Source organism: Argiope bruennichi, chromosome X1 (assembly GCF_947563725.1).
Source record: "Argiope bruennichi chromosome X1, qqArgBrue1.1, whole genome shotgun sequence".
Taxonomy (NCBI): Eukaryota; Metazoa; Arthropoda; class Arachnida; order Araneae; family Araneidae; genus Argiope; species Argiope bruennichi.
This window is the reverse complement of record NC_079162.1, coordinates 135534763-135553812: the sequence shown is the minus strand read 5'-3', so window position 1 is coordinate 135553812 and position 19050 is coordinate 135534763. Positions and strand designations below refer to the sequence as shown.

Below are 19050 nucleotides of genomic sequence, written 5' to 3'. Positions count from 1 at the left end.
TACCACCATGAACAATCTAAATACATACATTTTAAAATAATAACGTAAAATATAGGCTAAATTCTTTGCAAAATTATTTAAATGAATACAAAAAGTAACATTACTAGGAAAAGGTAAATTAAGATGAAAGAGTTAAAATGATTAGATTTTAATAGTCTTTGACAGTTGATTGCTTCCCTCATTTTAGCTATTTTATTATGGATCACTTTAACAGTTTACTGAGGAAATCAAGTCAACTATATTTCTAATAATAGCATCTCGTTTTCAAATTAGAAACGAATCCAGAAATGGTAGCCATCAGCTTCCTAGTTTTTGATTAATCAAGATATACAAATAACGTTTTCTTATTAAAATGTACAGTTGGAAAATTTTGTGAAATAATTTTGTTGTGACATAATTATTATAAACAAGAACAAGATTTCTTTTTTCACCAAAGGACTTGAATAATTTCCATTCCATGATGGTATAAAAATTCAGTGAATCTCTAAAAATTTAAGCCTTGTGTAGCTTAAAAAAAATATAGATATTACTCAATGTTTTCATTTAAATTATATTTATAGCTGCTGGGAAATATTCTCTTGGTGGAAGGAGAAAGATTTCCGTTTGAAAGAGCTTTTCAAAATAAATTCTGAAACACAAAATAAGCACAAAAGTACATTCCTCTAAAAAATGCCAGAATATTAAATTAGTCACGCAATACTCAGGAGAATCTAGCAAAAAATAAATAAACAAGTAAATATAACTAATGCCGGGAAGTTCTAAATTTATATATTAAATAAAAATAAAAAAAATCAATATAGTCTCTTAATATTTTTCAAAAGATTCAAATTTTTCCGATATATTGATTAAATGCAACAAAAAATATGAAGTTAAATTTCGAATACTGTTTTCACCATTTTCAGAAAAAGGTACGGAACTTGTCTTGAGTAATAAGCCTTACACTAACCAAAATGAATTCGTTAACAGTAACTTGGCCACTGTTAACGAATTCATTTTAGTTAATGGTTGATATATTTTTAAAATTTAATATTACACAGAATGAAAAAAATCCCCTCTGCATTTTGGTAGAAATCTATAGAAATTGCAATTATAGTTCTTATAAGTAAATGCAGGATGATCAATAAAGCCTTTTAAACCCTTTATATTCAAAAAAAAAAAATGCCTCTTGATAAAGGTAGACTCTTTTACATCTAAGTTACTATTTCAATCCTTAGACAAAAATCAATGGGAATGGTCTTCCCGAAGCATTCTCGCACACTCTCCCTCCACCCGCATAAAATTATGGACCTTAGACGAAGCCAAGAATAATTTACATGTCTGTCACCAACACAATGCAAAGTAATTAAATTACAGAATTTGATTTAAGTCATTGAGTTTATGAATTATCCTGTTTACATGCATGAGAAAGTATGGATCGACAACGGCCAAATGCTTGACAGATCTGTTTAAAAATATGATACAAATCTCTATTTTAAATACTGAAACTGTACCAAATTTTATCTACATAGCTCTTTGCATTTAGTAATTATTCAGTCCATTTATACTCAAACAGTCGGACATTTGATAGAAATCTACAAATTTGGGGGAAAGGCCATATATGATATTTCATTAGGCCATCTCAAAGCAGTTATCTTAGTTACAGACAGACTGACTGATTGCCATAATGCCAAAAATAAGTTACGCCCGAAATTAAGAGCTTCAGCAAAATCTCGAGTTTGAATTATTCTGACGATAACAAAACCTTCTTTATACGATAAAATAAAAATGAAATATTACATATTGAAACAACCATAGGTAATGTTTATATCGCTATAGAACAATTCACTATTTATTACAAGATAAATAATATAAAAATTAAAATATTATTAAAATAAAATACAGATCTAGACTTGTTACAAAGTTCATATTATTGAAAAGATTTTAAGCTCTTAGCACATGCCAAAAGTTTGTATTAGTCGGCAAGAACCGAAAGTTTATCTCTGCATTTTAAACATATCTGAAAAAATTAACTGTCATTTGTAAATCTTCTTTCAATCAAATGCAAACAATAATGTTTTATAATAGGAAGTACGAATTTATCGTTAGGTTTTTCATTTATATTGGAGGAAAAAGAATCCTTTGCTTTTTTTAATATTGGAACAAAGATTTTATTGTTGCGGATTTAAATATTTCAATTATAACAATTAGTCAGAGTAAAGCAAATTTATCATCAGTTTTTTTAAAAAAAATATTCTTCAGAACTGTTATATTTATTACTAGCCACCTTTGGCGAACAGCCGGTTTGTCAATCTTAATGCTGTTAATGAAAAATGTTAAGCCTAACCTCATTAGTGTGTGTAAAAAAGCTGAAGCCTTACTCATTTGGCGGTGGGAAAATGAAGATTTTTTTGGCGGGAAAGTTAATTTTTAATTAATAATTAAAATTCTAATTAAATATTCAAAAAAAGAGACCCCAGGTGCACATTCCCGATCTCTAAGGTATACATATACCAACTTTGGTAGCTGTAGGTCAAACGGTCTGGTCTGCAGAGCGCCAACACACACACACTGAACTTTATTATAAGTATAGAGTAACTGCATGGCATTGGCAAACTTTAGGCTTAAACCGCATGCCACTGACGAACATAAGTTAATAGACTAACCTGATATCATTGCCGATCTTTTTTGGAGATTAATTGCCATTAGTCTGTTAATAATAGTACCCATAATTGGGTTGAAGCCGTAATGATTGCATTTTTATTATTACAATATTTTTTTAATACAGTATACTCTCAGTAATGCACCAGATATCAAACCAAAAGACCATCAAACTTGCAAAAACTCCAGAATAACAAAGTTCATGATTTATATATATATAACTAAACACCCAGCTTCTGGAAATTTTTTAGCTGATCGATTTTATATGTTGCCATTAAATCTTTTTATTTTTTATTTAATTAGTTTTATTCATTAGTGGATCTAAATGCATTTAAACAATTTCAAACTATGGAAATGAAAGAAAAGTTTAATTTCCTTTCCAAAACTGGCAACATAAATTGTTGATGTTTGAAATAGTCAAAATTATGACTTGAATATCCCTTTTTAGCCCCTAACTTCAAAGATACTGCAGTTATCGAAAAACTAAATACAATTTTTTTGTGTGTGTGTGTGTGTGTCTTAACAACTCGATATTTCGGCCAATTGGATTTATTTTTCTATCTTCAATATTAAGGTGGCTATAGCGCAATAAAAATTTCACTACCATCCCATCCCACCATTTCCACTCCCTTTGAGCTAGATGGCCCATTTACATTTACAAACTCATCCGAGGTTTCTACATCATTAACAACATATTCTAAGCCAATTAAAATCCAAACAAAATTACTCTATTTATCCTGTTCACAAGATAGCACGGGCAAATACGCATATTATATATGACTTTTGAACGAAGGGTCATTCTCGGTTCTAGGGACCATGATCGATGAAGAACTGCGGAAATTTTCCAGAAGAATTGTCATGAGAACCACTGCAATAGATAGTCTTCCGATAGAAATCTACCTAGAAGGCAACATGTATAACCAAGAAAGTAACGTGCACCTATAGTAAAGTAACTATGGTGAATTTATTGGGATAGGTTGCAGTACCCCTCGTGAAGAAATAAGGAAGTTACAAATAAATATATATAAGCTAGAAAATGCCAGTGCATGCGCTTGCCTGCTTACTTGATCAAATACAAATATGTATTGTGGCCTTTATGAGCACATTCTTTTAAAAATCTATACACCACACTGAATAATGGGATTTGCTTTTGATGTTTTCCCATCTGCACAGTTTATCAAAATAAAATGTTTAAATTATGAATCTTCCTTCGTCACTGTGTGGCCACAGGATTTTAATCAGGAATTTTTAAAGTTGCATAAAGGTTGTGAGTTCGGACCCCCAGATTCAACATACTTACTTTACTACAAATACAGGTGAAATTAAACATTTTCCAAAACACATGGAATCGTAACGATCTCTAACAAATGCATAAAAAAAAAAGCAACTATAAAATTTGTGAGAGCTAGTCCTTTGACCAATCATAAGACTCGAGCACTCCGTTTACGTTGCAACTTGAAGACCCCAGACCTTCTAGGGTAGAGAATTGTATACTGTAGGTTGTTGTTGCCAAACAATAGGATTTAAACTATAGGGTCCTACAAGTTTTTGAGATGCGCAGAGAATGTTATGAAAATATACTCTTACAATTCCAAGGCATTCTCAAAAATAGTTGATATTGCACAATATTTTTTATGCAAAACGAATGATTTAGATGGTAATTATGACTTTTTTTCTCTAGATATACATATTATTGCATTTCATAAGATGGTTCTTTTCTTAGATTCAGGATGAAAACATCTATAGCAATTATTTTGCTATTCAGTTGTAATGTAAATATGTGCCATTCAGAATGAATGATGCATATGTGTGCGTCTGTATTGGATTCTTTTCAACATCGAACATTGCATCCATGTCTTGATCAAAAGATTGGTACTATATATTAGTCTCTTTCTGAGGTCAGATTAGGATTGGGCAAGTATTTGTGAATCATTAGATTTTCGCACATATAAACGATTGGTGTTTGCTAATGTAAAAAGAAACACATGTTCATTTTGAAGTGGCTGTTATAATTTATACTCTCATTTGTGACAGGATGTTATTCTAGCAAGAGCTTTATTACTTTCAGTTTCATTTATACAGTTAACAAGACTGCCAATCTTTACAAGGAGGAGGAGGAGATGTATGTAAATGAATCATTGCTCTATGGATTTTTCGATGCCGGTAACAAAATATTTATTTATGGCTAAACAGATTATTGAAAATTTAGAAGACACACAGTTTTCTCAAAGTAAGATGAAAAAAAAAATCCTCTTGGCAAGCCGGAACGCAAAAGTAAATAGGCAAAAGTTTAAATAATAAAAGGCAAAAATTTAAATAACAAAACTCATGTTTATTGCACAAAGTATGTAGAATTTAATTTAAAAAATATTCTTCATAGAATATTGCAAAATACAATTCGAAACTAGAGTGGCAAACTATTTTATGTTTTAGGAAGATAACTGACATGAAATTAGAAAATTGGTTGATTATTATAACAGTCAGTTTCAGGATAAGTATTTTCTTTGAATAACTATGTATAAATTAAATATTTCGAACAGCATTTAATTATGTTTAAAGAAGAAGTCTACAACCCACTCATGCCCATGAATTAAGGACTATTCAGAGTCACACAGAAATCGAACTCTAAAATATATATATAACCCATAAAATGACTACACACATCTTCAAAAATCATATGCAAAATGCAGGAAGCCACCAGATGATACCCATAGTACGTCACAATGACGAGAGTGTAAGAAAGTGATGTATAAGGAATACAGACAGAGAAATAAAATTGTTCGCAAGTGCTTTATAAGCCTTTCAGTGCAATAACCGTATAGTTATGACACAAATGACGCATTTGGGTGATTTTTTACGTGGTAGAAAAATCGGTCGACTGGAATGTGAGTGTACTCAGCTGAAAGTATCCGAGGAACTTGGAATCGACCAGACTGTCATCTCCATGCTTTGGCAACGATTCCAAAATGATGGTAATGTGAGTAGACGTTACGGAACAGGTCGCCCCCGAGTTACAACTCCGAATGAGGACCGTTATTTGGCAGTTACTGCCAAAAGAAACAGACGGAGCACAGCATCAGACCTGTCTTGTCAGCTCTCTTCAGCCACTGGTACGACAGTTTCAAGGCAAACCGTGTGCAGACGCTTAGGGCAGATTGGTCTATATACTCGTAGGCCTGTCAGATGTGTTCCAATTACTGCAATTCACTGTCGCCTGCAGTTAGCCTGGAGTAGAGAGCATGCAACAGTGGGCTTGTGTGATGTTTTCCGAGGAGTCCAGGTTCAGCTTCCAGTCTCATTCTTGCCGGACTTTCATATAGAAAGAGCCAGGTACCCGTTACCACCAAGAGAACATCGTTGAACGACACCGTTACGGTGTTGCAGGATTGCTCACTTGGAGAATTATTCTGGGTTCCAGAACTAACCTGCATGTTCAAATTGGAACCATGACAGGCCAAATGTATTTGGACGTCATTCTGGAACAACATGTATGCTTGTTTCGAGGCGCCATGGGCGCAAAATTCGTGTTTATGGATGACAAAGCCCATCCTCATCGTGCAAAGATCGTAAACGAATGCCTTCGATCGGAGGATATCATCCGTATGGACTGTCCGGCATTCTCACCGTACTTGAATCCAGTAGAGCATGTATGGGACATGCTTGGCCGACGAGTTGCAGCCCGTCAGCCACCTCCTACGTGTCTACGGAGAGCATTGCTTGATGAGTGGTGTAATATTCCCCAAGATCAGATCGATAATTTGATACACAACATGGCTAGGCGTTGTACGGACTGTCTTGCATCGTCTGGGAGACATACTATGTATCAATCATCATACCAACCATGTTTTTTTTTTTTTTTTGTAATTTGCTGCAGGAAGCAAAAAATTACAATTCTTATTAATGACACCAAACATATAGCATCGTTTTTGTTCTTTACCTTTTGTTTAATAAATAGGCTTTACAAATAAGTCACATTTGTTTTGCTTCCGACTCTTTCTTTTCCTGAACTTTCATTATCCTTAATTTATGGACATGAGTGTAATACAACTGGCAATTTTCAAATGAGTCCCTAATCGTTAATGACCCTTTAATCGGTGAGTGTGCATGTGATTTTCCCCCTATGTGTTTATTATCGTGATGAAAATACAATTTTAAAAAATAATTTATTTCATTCAAAAGGAAAAATAGTCGCATAGGAGAATCAGCTACATGCCGATGTATGATGTCAAGTTGTAATTTTTTTAATGATAAATACATTCAAGTGAACTAAAAACATGCAGCTTCCAGAAATTTTTAAACTTATCATTTTTACATGACGTTACCATTTAAACTTTCTTCTTTGTTACTTTTACTTTATTAGTTATATTCAAATTTTTAATCCATGTGCATTTAAACAGTTTTAAAGAATGGAAGTGAAAAATAAAAGAAGCTTTATTTCCTTTTTTAACATAAATTGTTGATGTTAGAAACAGTCAAAATTAACGCTTCAAAATCACTTTTTATTCTCGACTTTTAAGCAACTGCAGCAAAACTTTAAATACAAAAGTTGTTCAGCTTAATGAGTCGCTAATTCAGCTAATTTGATACATTTTTCTATCTTTAATATTAAAGAAGTTATAAGGAAATGAAAATTTCCAAGTCCCTCACACTATTTCCACCTCCCTTGGCCCATTTATAAACCCATTAAAAGTTCTTACATTTCTTACAACATATTCCAAATCAATTAAAATCCAAAAAAAATTACTCTAGTTATCTTATTTAGCACTTTACACATTTATATATATAAACTTTTGAATGAAAGGTGGTTTTGGGTTCTAAGAGGGTTTGTAGTGACAAACTGCTGCAAAAAGTAAGTACTTTTAAGCACTTTTATAGAAGTATGCATACGTAAACTAAGTATTTTCTAAGCATTGTATTTTTTTCTGTTTTATAATAATGCATAGTTTTTATCGAAAAAAAATTCTTAAAAATTAATTTTAAATGCTTATTTTTTAAATTTTAATGTTTATTTTTGTATTTTCACATCATCATCTATTCTAAAATTATGTCTTTTTGGATTTGACAAAAGCATAGAAATGATCTTAAAAATGAAAAAAATTATTAATACCAAAAAAATTAAGTCATCTTTTATAAGATTAACAATAAAGGTCTTTGAACTTTTTCAACATTTCTTCAAATTTAAAATAAAATAAATGGATACAACATTTCTGAAAATGTCGATAGTGATGTATAATCTCAGGAAGAACAAATTTTGTATTTTATTTTTATATAAACAACGAAAATAAAGATCCAGCATGGCTGGGATGGATGGAGTAAATTTCTCCCTGCACTGACTCAATCTATTAAGTAATTTTATTTGCAATCTTATAAAGCTAAGGACTAAAGTATTCCTATGGTTATCATCATACGAATGGCAAAACTGCCATGGAATTGATGATAGAATAATGCTATGCTTTAAATAATTTTTTTTAAATTTTTAATAGAAAATAATAACATTCACAAATGATCAGATTAAAAATAAATTTTTTATCGTCTCGTATTTCTAAACTGCTGTAAAAGTCTTTTTTGAATCTGCTTCTTAACTTATAAGGAAAAAATATTACTTCAAAGAAATTATAGAACCATTATATATTTTATGAAGGAATGAAAATGCTTTAACAAGTCCTAGTTTTCATGAAGTAAAGAAAAAAAATAGTATACTGTAGTACGAAGTAAAACAAAAATAAATCAGTCAGAGCATCTCCCCAAAGCTTTCACACATATTGCCAGGAAATGCTTTGTGTGGCATTAGTGTACAATAGTTACGGAATATAAACACTAGATATGAATTAAATATTTTTACTGATTCTATTGTGTGATCATTGGCAAGTGTTTTAGGGTTAATCTCTGGTTGAAAGTATCTAAAAAGCCAATTTCAGCTTAAAACGCATTCTTCCAAATTGATTAAAACAAAAATTGGACTCAAAAACTACACTTACAGTCACAAAATTACATACCAAATTTGATATATTTAAGTCACTACATTTTTGAGATATCGCATTTATATATTCTGAAAGTACAGACTGACATGCGGTGAACCCCTTGTTGGATTTGGCTCAAAATTTGACAATATGTGATGAAATGTTTATGCAATAGATAATAAATCTGTGTGCCAAATTTTAACTATCTAATTCTCTTTGTTTTGTAGTTATCATGCTAACTTATGTTCAAACAGTCGGACAGACAGATTTCCTCTAAACGGATATTGCTGAAAATTTGATCGAAATCTTCAAGTTTGGTGCAAAGACCATATACCAAATTTCACACATCTAGCTCTGAGTATTTTTGTGTTATCTTTGTCACAGACAGTCATTTTCTGAAAATGAGTTTTCAAATTCAAAAAGGTATAAAAGGTGGTGATTCATTAAAATCTCGAGTTCGAATTTTTTGACAATTGCAATATTCAAATTACATTCAATTTGTCTTCGGATTTGACATGTCATTTTTTTCCTGAATTCCATTTAGATACTAAGTTCTTCAACATCAATGATAACTTTTTTGAACTGGCACACAATCTTATATATTTTCTTCTTTTGGCATGACTAATAAATGCCTGTTTTCACATATTACTTAGGCTTATTAACTTCTTACAAAGCGAGCAGTATGTAACAAATGGATTTTGTGGGACTCCTCGAACCCATTCAGCAAAATGGGGATAGATTTTCTTCTATATATCCTATTCATATTAAATACGGATTTTGAGCAGCTCACTGTTGAAAAAAATTAATCTAATTTGAATAAGCTTACAGTATCTCAAATAATGAACAAACCATTCAATAAACTCAAATAGGGAAGACTAAACACCACCATGCTACTTCCACAAATTGAATATTCGTACTAGAGAAATTTATTCTTTAATGCACTTACAGAAGCACATGTTCATGAGCTGCAATTCGGGAATCTCGTAAAATAAGAGCTGTCTCTCAAATCGAAATTAACCGATTCTATACAAAAAAAGGGGGGGGGGAAGGAGAGTTGAAAAGGGAGGAGTTCCTGCATTACACAATTGCGAATGATATTGCTCCACTTTTGGAAGTTATGAATACGATACTTTATACTTGCAATCTTTAGAGATCAGTATTTTTAAGAAATGAAAAATAACTAAGAATCTAAAAATTCCATGCATTTTCCTGGTTCTTTCTGAGATTCTTTAATTATCTGTGACGTGGCATTTATTCTTTAGATAATATTCACTAGTTTATAATATAAAATCCAAAATAAAAATTTTTTATAAATAATATAATAAATTAAGATTATCAAGTTTAGATATAACAAAAATATTTTATTTTAGCAGAATTTAATCCATTTTAACTGTTAATGGGAATTCGATAAAACAATAGTTTACTATGTGGCAGGGTGCATAAAAATTAATTTTCTTTCTAAAAATCCAAAGATAGAAAATGAATTCTACGCTCAAAATTAAATTTCAAAGTTTTTATCACAGACTAGTTAAAATGCAGTCCTAGGGCTAATATGTGCATAGATTTTATTCACACCTTCAAAGAAGAAAGCAGAATCAAACATTCCCACCTTTCTTTATTCCGATGAAGGAGAATGTGTCACCATTTCTTCCCGATGGACACTCAAAGAATATAATTTTATTATTAGGCATGAAAATGGCAGGATGCCAGCTTTAACATCTAGATCGGAACACCAAATCCCGATTTTGTCGACGTAAATGGAATGCGAGGAGATACTACGGATTTCATTATTTTTCAGTATGAAAACATTTTTTTTTTTTTTTTTTTATTAATGAAACAGAACTCTCCCAACTCACAAGTTCTAAGCTCTTTAATGAGATATTTCTTTAATTTATCTGTAAATAATACCCATACTGAAGGAATATATTTTCAGATGAAAAATAATTATGCAAGTGAAATTTTTCAGCAACAAGAAGTTAATAAAGAATATGTTAATTTTCAAAATAACAGGATTATGTTCTAAGTAACATAGAATTATACAGATTATTTCACAATTGCCCGAAAAAATTTACCATGCAAGGAAAAAATTTACAACTAAACCTTAATACATAATAATTTTTTTTTTTTAAATCACCTGCAGGATGGCTACTGGAACTGTGAAAAAAAATTTCCAGACTAAACTTACAATATTTCCCTGACTAACCACTACTAATTATATTAGTTTCTTAGCTTTCTCCCTACTTAGAATCACTTGATGTGTACAGTATGCATTAAAAATAGTTTTAGGAGTTATTAAATGTGAAAAAACTATATTTCCATGAAATTTAATTTTACTTCATTTCTAAAATTGGATAAGAATTATATGAAATATTAAAACTACTCTTTGCAACATAAATTATTTTAATAGTAAAAAGGTTTTTATGATTTTTGCTCAAAATTTTAAAATACTTGAATAAATAGAACATTTTTCATTAGCATTAGGATTGCATATTGCAGCATTTCATCTAATCAAAAATTTATACTTCTATAAATCAAAGTATTTTAATTTCATTTTTATTACAAATAATACTAAATGAAAAACACTAATTTAAAGATAATAAATAGCAAATGCTTACTTATTACAATTAAACTGCAAAAAAAAATCTACAGATAATTAATAATTTCAAAATTGAAATATCAATTATTAGAGTACTAAAAAAAATACTTTAAACAATGAATTTTGCTTTAAGTGAATTAAAAAGTTTTAAAATTTTTCTGCAAAATTTTGAGGCTAGCATTTCCTTGAACTCTTTAACTCTCTTTTTAAACTGCTTCAAGACTTTTTTTTTCTTTTAATTTTTTGAGCCGATACTCTGCTCCCCTTCCCTCTTTCCAAATTTTCACATAATTTTTCATTCTTTTATACTTTTTATACTTGGTTCATGAATTCCTCACACTTAAAATCAAATGTTTTTACACTTTCAAATTACTTATTTCTCTGTTTGAATTCTGTTCAAACAATAATTTTACAATGAATTTTAGTTCTTTTAAATTCTTCATAAACAATTAAATCTAAAATCATTTCTCTACAAAACTGTTGGCATGAGAAAGTATCATTATCATTTTTAATAAAATTATGGTATCACTGTAAGGTGTTGAGTTGAGAGCAGGTCAAACCATAATTTATTTGTACTCTATTTTTTAAAACCATCATTTTTTTGAAAAGTGAAAACCAAAAGTTTCATTAGGGTTCCTATAAGTAATATTCATCAGCTTATCACTTTTCTTATCATAATGAAATTCTAAAAAGTCAAAATACCCTTAAAAGAAAGCTATCTTGGGTTGCTAGGATCATTTTGGCAACATTAGGGTTCGGATGTAAAGAAATTATAATGCACAGTCGCCGATCGTGTGCACACTTGGCACGAAATGTTCTCACTTGCAATTCAACCCGATTTTTACAAATTTCCCCGACTTCCCAGATCGATAAAATTCCCTGACTTCTCTCTGAAATTGCCAATTTCTTAATTCTGTCACTGTGATGTCCTGCTTTCTTTTTTCTTTTATATGTTAGCATAAAAATTTTAACCAATTATCATTAATATTCAGTACATCCATTACTTTTTTTTTTTTACTATTCATAATTAAAACTTCATACTTTCACTCAAAATATTTCCCATTTAAAGATCAGTTAAAAATGTCCGTTTTTAATTTAAGTTAGAATCAATACACATGGAAGTAAGCATTAAAGCAATAAGTAAATCATATGTGAAATACTTTTCCACTTTTTACCTCTTGATTTATTTTAACTCATTTATATTTTCCGTATATATTATTATTTCTTGACCTTAATTTTTTTCAGACTATTTTACTGCCATCTAAGGTTCAGACTCAATTTTAGAAGCTGAGATGCAAAACACTTCAAAAGCAAAAATTGTCTACTTGTTAATACAAAGGAGCAATATATTCCTAACAAATGATTGTATAGGTACGTCATATAGAATATGTTATTGTGCATACCCAATCACTCAGGATTTATTAGGAAGTACCATATGGTGATTAGAAGTAGTTAGATTTGATGATAAGAAATGTAAACAAATTGGCAACATTCTGATCAAACACGATATTGGGAGTATACCCAAAAAACACAAGCACCAATCTTATTCAAAACCCTTTGAACAAATTTACATATTAGCACAGAATATTATGTAATGATAAAGAAATAAAATCTTGAACTTACATTATGAGGACCATTCTGGTTAGCATAGGTATCCAAAAATATGCCTAAACCATGAAAGTAATCCATACTACCAAATACAGTACCTTGAAAAATTGTTAAATTAAAATTAAATTTCAAAAATAATTTTAAACAATTACTATAAATAATAATAAAAACAAGTAATTATATAATTAAATTCCTAAATTAAGTTCATATTATAAGCAATTATATTACCTGGGGTTAATGGCTGCTTTGCATACCAAATAGCCATACCATCTCCATATAAATCTTTTCCTTTCCCATATATTTTGAAATGAACTTGGAGTTCCCAATTCTTAACCATGCATGGCTAGAATAAAATAATAAAATTGGATTGATATTTGTGTTCTATGCTTATGAACATTACAAGATTACTTATTTAAAGTGAAGTTGATCACAATATTAAAAATTCCCTCTTAGCAATCTAGAAGGCAACAGATTTCTTTTCATCTATTTAAAATTTGATAGAAATCTAAATTTGGTGAAAAATCCATATACGAAATTTTTTTTTTGCCAACCTTAAAAACACTGGTGTAACTTTGTTACAGACAGGTAGACAGCCATAATGCCAAAAATATATATATTTTTCAGACTTAGACAGGACTAAAATAAAGAGTTTCATTAAAATGCATTGAATTTGAATTCTTTGAAGATTGCAATACTTTTCTTATACTTCACTTACAATGAAGTAACAATGAAATGTGTCATACTGAAGCAACCATAACAAATGTTTCTATTGCTATCGAATAATCTAGTATTTATTGAAACACAAATAATATCAAAGTACAAATATTATAAAAACATACAAAACTAGGCTTGTCACAAAGTTTACATTAGTCGAGAAGAACTGAAAGTTTATCTCTGCATTTTAAACATTTGCAGAAACTAACTATCATTTGCAAATATTGTTCTTTCAATTAAATACAAGCAACATTTTACGGCAACATGAAGTTATCATTTGATTTTTCATTTGTATTGGAGGAAAAAATCATCTGTTTTTCTTAATAGTAAAACTATGATTTTATTGTTATGCATTTAAATACTTCAGTTTTTACTATTAATTGGAGTAAAAGGAAATTTATGACATTTTTTTAAAAAAATATTCTTTAGTACTATTATATTTATTATTAATTACATGCATTGGCAAACTTAACACTTTTTTTATTGGTGAACTTAGTCAAAAGACTAACATGATACCTTTGCCTATCTTTTATAGCGATTAATTCCTATTAATCGCCAAAAGTCAGTTATTAAAAATACGGATATTTTGGTTCAATCCATCTTTTATAATATTTTTTAATACAGTATATTCCCAGTAATGTGGCAGACATCAAACCAAAGGACCATCAAATTAACCAAAACAGCAGAATAGTAAAGTTTGTTTTAAAAAAATATATAAGGAACTAAAAAACACAGCTTCTAGAAATATTGAAGCCAATCGTAGTTTCATAATGTTGTCATTAAATCTTTCTCTTTATTTTTATTTAATTAGTTTTGTTCAAACTTTTAATATTTACACCATGTGCATTTAAACAATTTCAAACTATGGAAATAAAAGATAAATTTCATTTTTTTTCTTCTTCCAAAACTGGCAATGCAAATTGTTGATGTTAAGAACAGCTAAAATTATGGCTTGAAAGTTACTTTTTAGCCCCTAACTTCAAAGATATTGCAGTTATTGAAAAATTTAAATACGAAAGTTTTCGTCTTAATGGCTCGGTAAGTTGGCCAATTGGATTTATTTTTCTATCTTCATTAGTAAGGAAGTTATAGCAAACTGGAAATTTCAACTCCCCACCATTTATACCCCATTTGAGCTAGATGACCTATTTACAAACTCATCAAGGTTTTTTACATTTCTTATAATATATTCCAAGCAGTCAAAATCCAAACAAAATTATTCTAGTTATCTTGCTCACAAGTTAACATGGGCAAAGTGTTATATGCATATTAGATATATTATTCTCGAACAAAGGGCGGTTTTAGGTACCAGAGATTGTGATCGGAAAAGAACCACAGAGATTTCCCCAAAGTCTTGTCATGTGAACTATTGCAATAGGTAGTTTTCCTAGTAGGAATCTACATAATATAGTTTAATAATAACATATAACAAAATTTCTCTTTTATAGGACATGAAGTTTTTAACGTGGTAATATATTTCATAAATTTTTCAATCAGCATGAAAAACAATTATGCAAATAAAAAGTTATTACATATTACCTACCACATTGTTCCATATAGCACCATTTTTACTTTGCAAGTCTGGTGTCAGCCTTATATGGCTATTAGTAATCATTACACTACCAGTAAAGTCCCAAAATGGTATTGAAATGCCAGATGCTGAAAATTAATATAAGAAAATAAAAGCTTTACACAGCAAATAAAGCAAATTCTATAAAAAAAATACAGCAAAATCTAACAAGTGACAATATCAAAATAACAGCATTTTTGAAGATATAAATTAACATCGAAAATTTATACTTGCGAGATCAATACATTCTTGAGGGTAATGAATTTATGATTGCAATTAATATTCATACAGAACGCAAAAAGATCAGGGGGAAGGAAAGACTGAAATACAGACTAGCAATGATGCATGGGTAAAGAAATAACATTTTAATAAAATTTGCTGAGCAGTATTCTCTATATCAATCTCTCTCAAAATGAGCTGAAGTTTCAATATATACATAATGATTTTTTTTTTTTTTTTTTTGTAACTTTGGCAAAGATATCGTAAATAGATAACTATTCCCAATTATATATCAAAATGTAGCAAAATTAATATGATAGCATATACAATAAATCCAAAATACTTTTTATTCTTAAAATATAAAATTACATGGGTAGATTTTAAATAATTTGAATCATTCTTAATATTTATTTAAGCGTAGAAGGTAGAATCCAAACAAATATATTGAATTCCGAAAAATCTATTTTGACACGGGTAAGGTCATGTCATTGTCAAATAAAAAAAGATTATACTGTTCTTTAAAAAATTTCAACGATAAAAAATAAATTGAAATTTTCAGTTAAAATAAACATTTAAAAACATGTTAATATACTATAAACCTTTGCCAAGATAAGCTTCTAAAAATAAAGATTTTAAGCAATTCAAAATGCTTTGATTTATTTTTACATTAGGCAACCACGCCAAGTTTTAAAATTAAAAATACCATATTTCCATCTTTCCAATATTTCATTTTTAAATAACTGAAAGAAAGCAGATAATATAATAAGTGTATTAGTTTTGAAATAATTCAATGCTGAAAAGTAATATGGAGGTACAAAAAATCTATTTAGACATAGGACTTATAAATTTCAGAATAAAAAGTAGTTATTCAACTCAGAGTCGCAAATAATTTGTTTAAAAACAATCCATAACATTTTTATTACAATAAAATAGAAATTAGATTAAGTGTAGAAAGTTTATTAATAAAATATAGTACTTCTTTACATAACAGCAAAACAATGTATCAAAAATACACAGAATTCTCTTAATTATAAATGTTAAATGATCAGTCAATTCAACACTTTATAAAAATTACTTGGATGAAAAAATTCTTATATAATTATTATTGTTTCTAGCAAATGTAGCAAATAAAAACACCAAACATATATTAAATTTAAATTCAAAATCTCCATTCAATGTTCCAAATAACAAAAAAAGTAGAAAATAAATGTTTGAAAAATAGTAATCAAAATACTTGATTCTGAAACAGGGAATTCTAAGATTTTCCCTAGTAATAAGTTATTACATCAGGTATGCAATTTGTAAACATTTACAATTTTACTTTCTCCTAAAAGAAATACTTACTTTCACCCATGCTAAATAAATTACTCATCTGAGATATTTAACAATGATTGCTAAAATTGCATCAACCTTAAAGCTTTACAAAATGGTCCAATATCAGAACAAAATATATTTCTTCAAATCTTCTTTTACAATAAAATGATGAGAAATATTTTAAAGAACCATGTAAAAAAACCATGTATGCAGTTAAATTAAATAATATAATCCATCCCATTTTGATGTACACTCGAAACTTCAGTACATAAAATATATATACCACAATATAACAATATCAGTTTTGTGTCTTGAATTTAATCAAAAATGAGCTTTTATATTTAACTCCATCTGCTCAGATTTTCGACTATATAATTTATACAAAAGAATGTCATCTAGATTTTTAGAACAGCAAGAAGATTCAATACTTTGTAATAAATATATTTGGAGCATAGTTAGAAATATTAATGCATACGAAAATCGTATCACGTAAGAGGAGAACGTTGGTATCTTTTAACTGATAAATTATCAGTAAATTCATAAGTAAATAAATAATATAAAAACGTCATTTAATCAGAAACATTTTAAGCAAAATTTGAATTCAACTCAGAAATAAAGAATTCTTCTTGACTGCATGCTCTCACCTTGGTAAGGTTTTACTACAGAATGTTCTCGTTTCAAGTAATCTTTTGTATTCCACGCAGCTAAAACACACGATACCCATATACAATAAAACGTTAACGATACAGACGAGACTTCAAATTTCGTTTTCATCACGCCGGTACTACTTTTAGATGGAACCTAAACTGGAACTGTAGAGAAAAAACACAAACGCAATATCAAGTAGAGTAAATCTACAACTCGAAATGCATAACAAAGCGTAATGAAATAGAAATAATTAAATACACTACGATATTTTACGGAAAAAAGATTAGATGTACAAAGAGACAAATATTAATTTTAGTCTCCAAACCAATCAGGAACATCACAGATCAGTTGCCAAGCATTTACGCTGTTTTCACTAAAGAAATTTTGTGATAAATTTTCGAAATTGAAATAAATTTCGAATTGTGTTTCTTAAGGAATCAGAAATTTATTTCTAGAAAAATTATGCAACATAAAGAAAATTAATCCGGCCATTGATTGCTTTAATTTTTTTCCACTGATCAGAAAAAAAAAAAAAAAAAATGAGGTTATTTTCGCAATTTTTTAAAGAAGTTTCCTGTTTTAGATTGTAAAAGAAGTCATGCGATTTTGATAATTACTTTGAAGTTCACTTATTAAAGAAATGATTTTCAAGAATGCAGCTCCCTTTTGGGGATGACAGATATTTGACGAATAATTATTTTGTAAATAATATTTAAAAAAATCACAAATCCAGGTGGAAAATACTACTCACGAGAAGGTGTGATTCAGTCATCGATACGATCTTAACGGTGATTAGGGATGATGAATGTTTTATGAATTGACGATATGTAACCAGTATCAAAAAGTTACAAATACAATACAAAATCACATTTTTTTTTTTAAATCACACAATTCGAAGAAAAGAGTGATTCAAATACTTGATATGATCTTAACAGTAATCTTCTCGATTGCAAGTCTTGAATCTTGATAGAAAAGCACCAATTGATTCAATCTGATCAATCTGTAGCTCGAGAATAAGAATTCATTGATGCATACAGAAAAGCCCTTCCAACTTGACTAGGGATGACGAATATTTCACGAGTGGTTATTATGTAACCAATATCAGAAAGTCACAAATACGTGATCAATACTTTTCAAAGAGGGGTATTTTTCAAATCCCTAACCTGTAGCTTACGGCTGGTACAACAGTTGTACCAGAATTTTTTTACCTTTCCTTACGGCTCGGTACAAATTCTGTACCAGTAAAGAGTTTGGATTTCGTTCCCCCTCTTGAACTCTCCAGCTGAACCCTAATTGGCTCGTAAAATCGCTTACCTTTTGTGTCGCACCCCTTAGGATCAGTAGATTTCGTCCAGCAGTTGTTATTATCATTTGTTGGCGCTAGTGAGTCTTGTGAACCCTGCTTTGGCGGAATTCTTTTTTCAAGTAACATTCCTTAGAGGTATGGAATGAGTTTGCATAATTTCATAGCCTAATTCTAAAGCCTGGAAAAGACCTTACTGATCCTACCAGTTATAGGCCAATTTTTCTTTTTCTTTTTTAACAAAATAACTGAATATTTCATTTTAGAAAAACTTAACAATGACTTGAACAATAACAGTATCTTAATCTCCTTGCAATTTGGATTCAAAACTGCCCAACTTCTCAGAGTCATAGAATGCGTCTCCTTAGGTTTTGTAAATCGAGAAAATACGGGATTAAGGTCATACTTCCCTGGAAATTCAAAAAGCATTCGATAGAGTGTGGCTAAAAGGATTCATTTTTAAATTAATCTCATATAGCCC

At 29.6% G+C, this 19050-nt stretch overlaps 1 protein-coding gene across 3 annotated transcripts in view; it reads right to left on the bottom strand.

Moving 5' to 3' along the window:
- The window catches only part of LOC129958446 (vesicular integral-membrane protein VIP36-like), a 35845-nt gene extending 18192 nt beyond the window's left edge, over nucleotides 1–17653 (bottom strand). Inside the window, exons 1-5 of one of the 3 annotated variants that reach the window (XM_056070938.1) lie at nucleotides 17530–17653; nucleotides 17263–17430; nucleotides 15059–15174; nucleotides 13030–13144; nucleotides 12817–12899 (exon numbers count right to left, since the gene is read on the bottom strand). In XM_056070938.1, coding sequence (XP_055926913.1) covers nucleotides 12817–12899; nucleotides 13030–13144; nucleotides 15059–15174; nucleotides 17263–17392 — 444 coding nt within the window. In that variant the 5' untranslated portion in view covers nucleotides 17393–17430; nucleotides 17530–17653. Of the gene's footprint in view, nucleotides 1–12816; nucleotides 12900–13029; nucleotides 13145–15058; nucleotides 15175–17262; nucleotides 17431–17524 lie in introns of all 3 variants that reach the window. The other 2 variants (XM_056070939.1, XM_056070940.1) reach the window with 2 other exon arrangements.
- Nucleotides 17654–19050: the final 1397 nt, after the last annotated feature.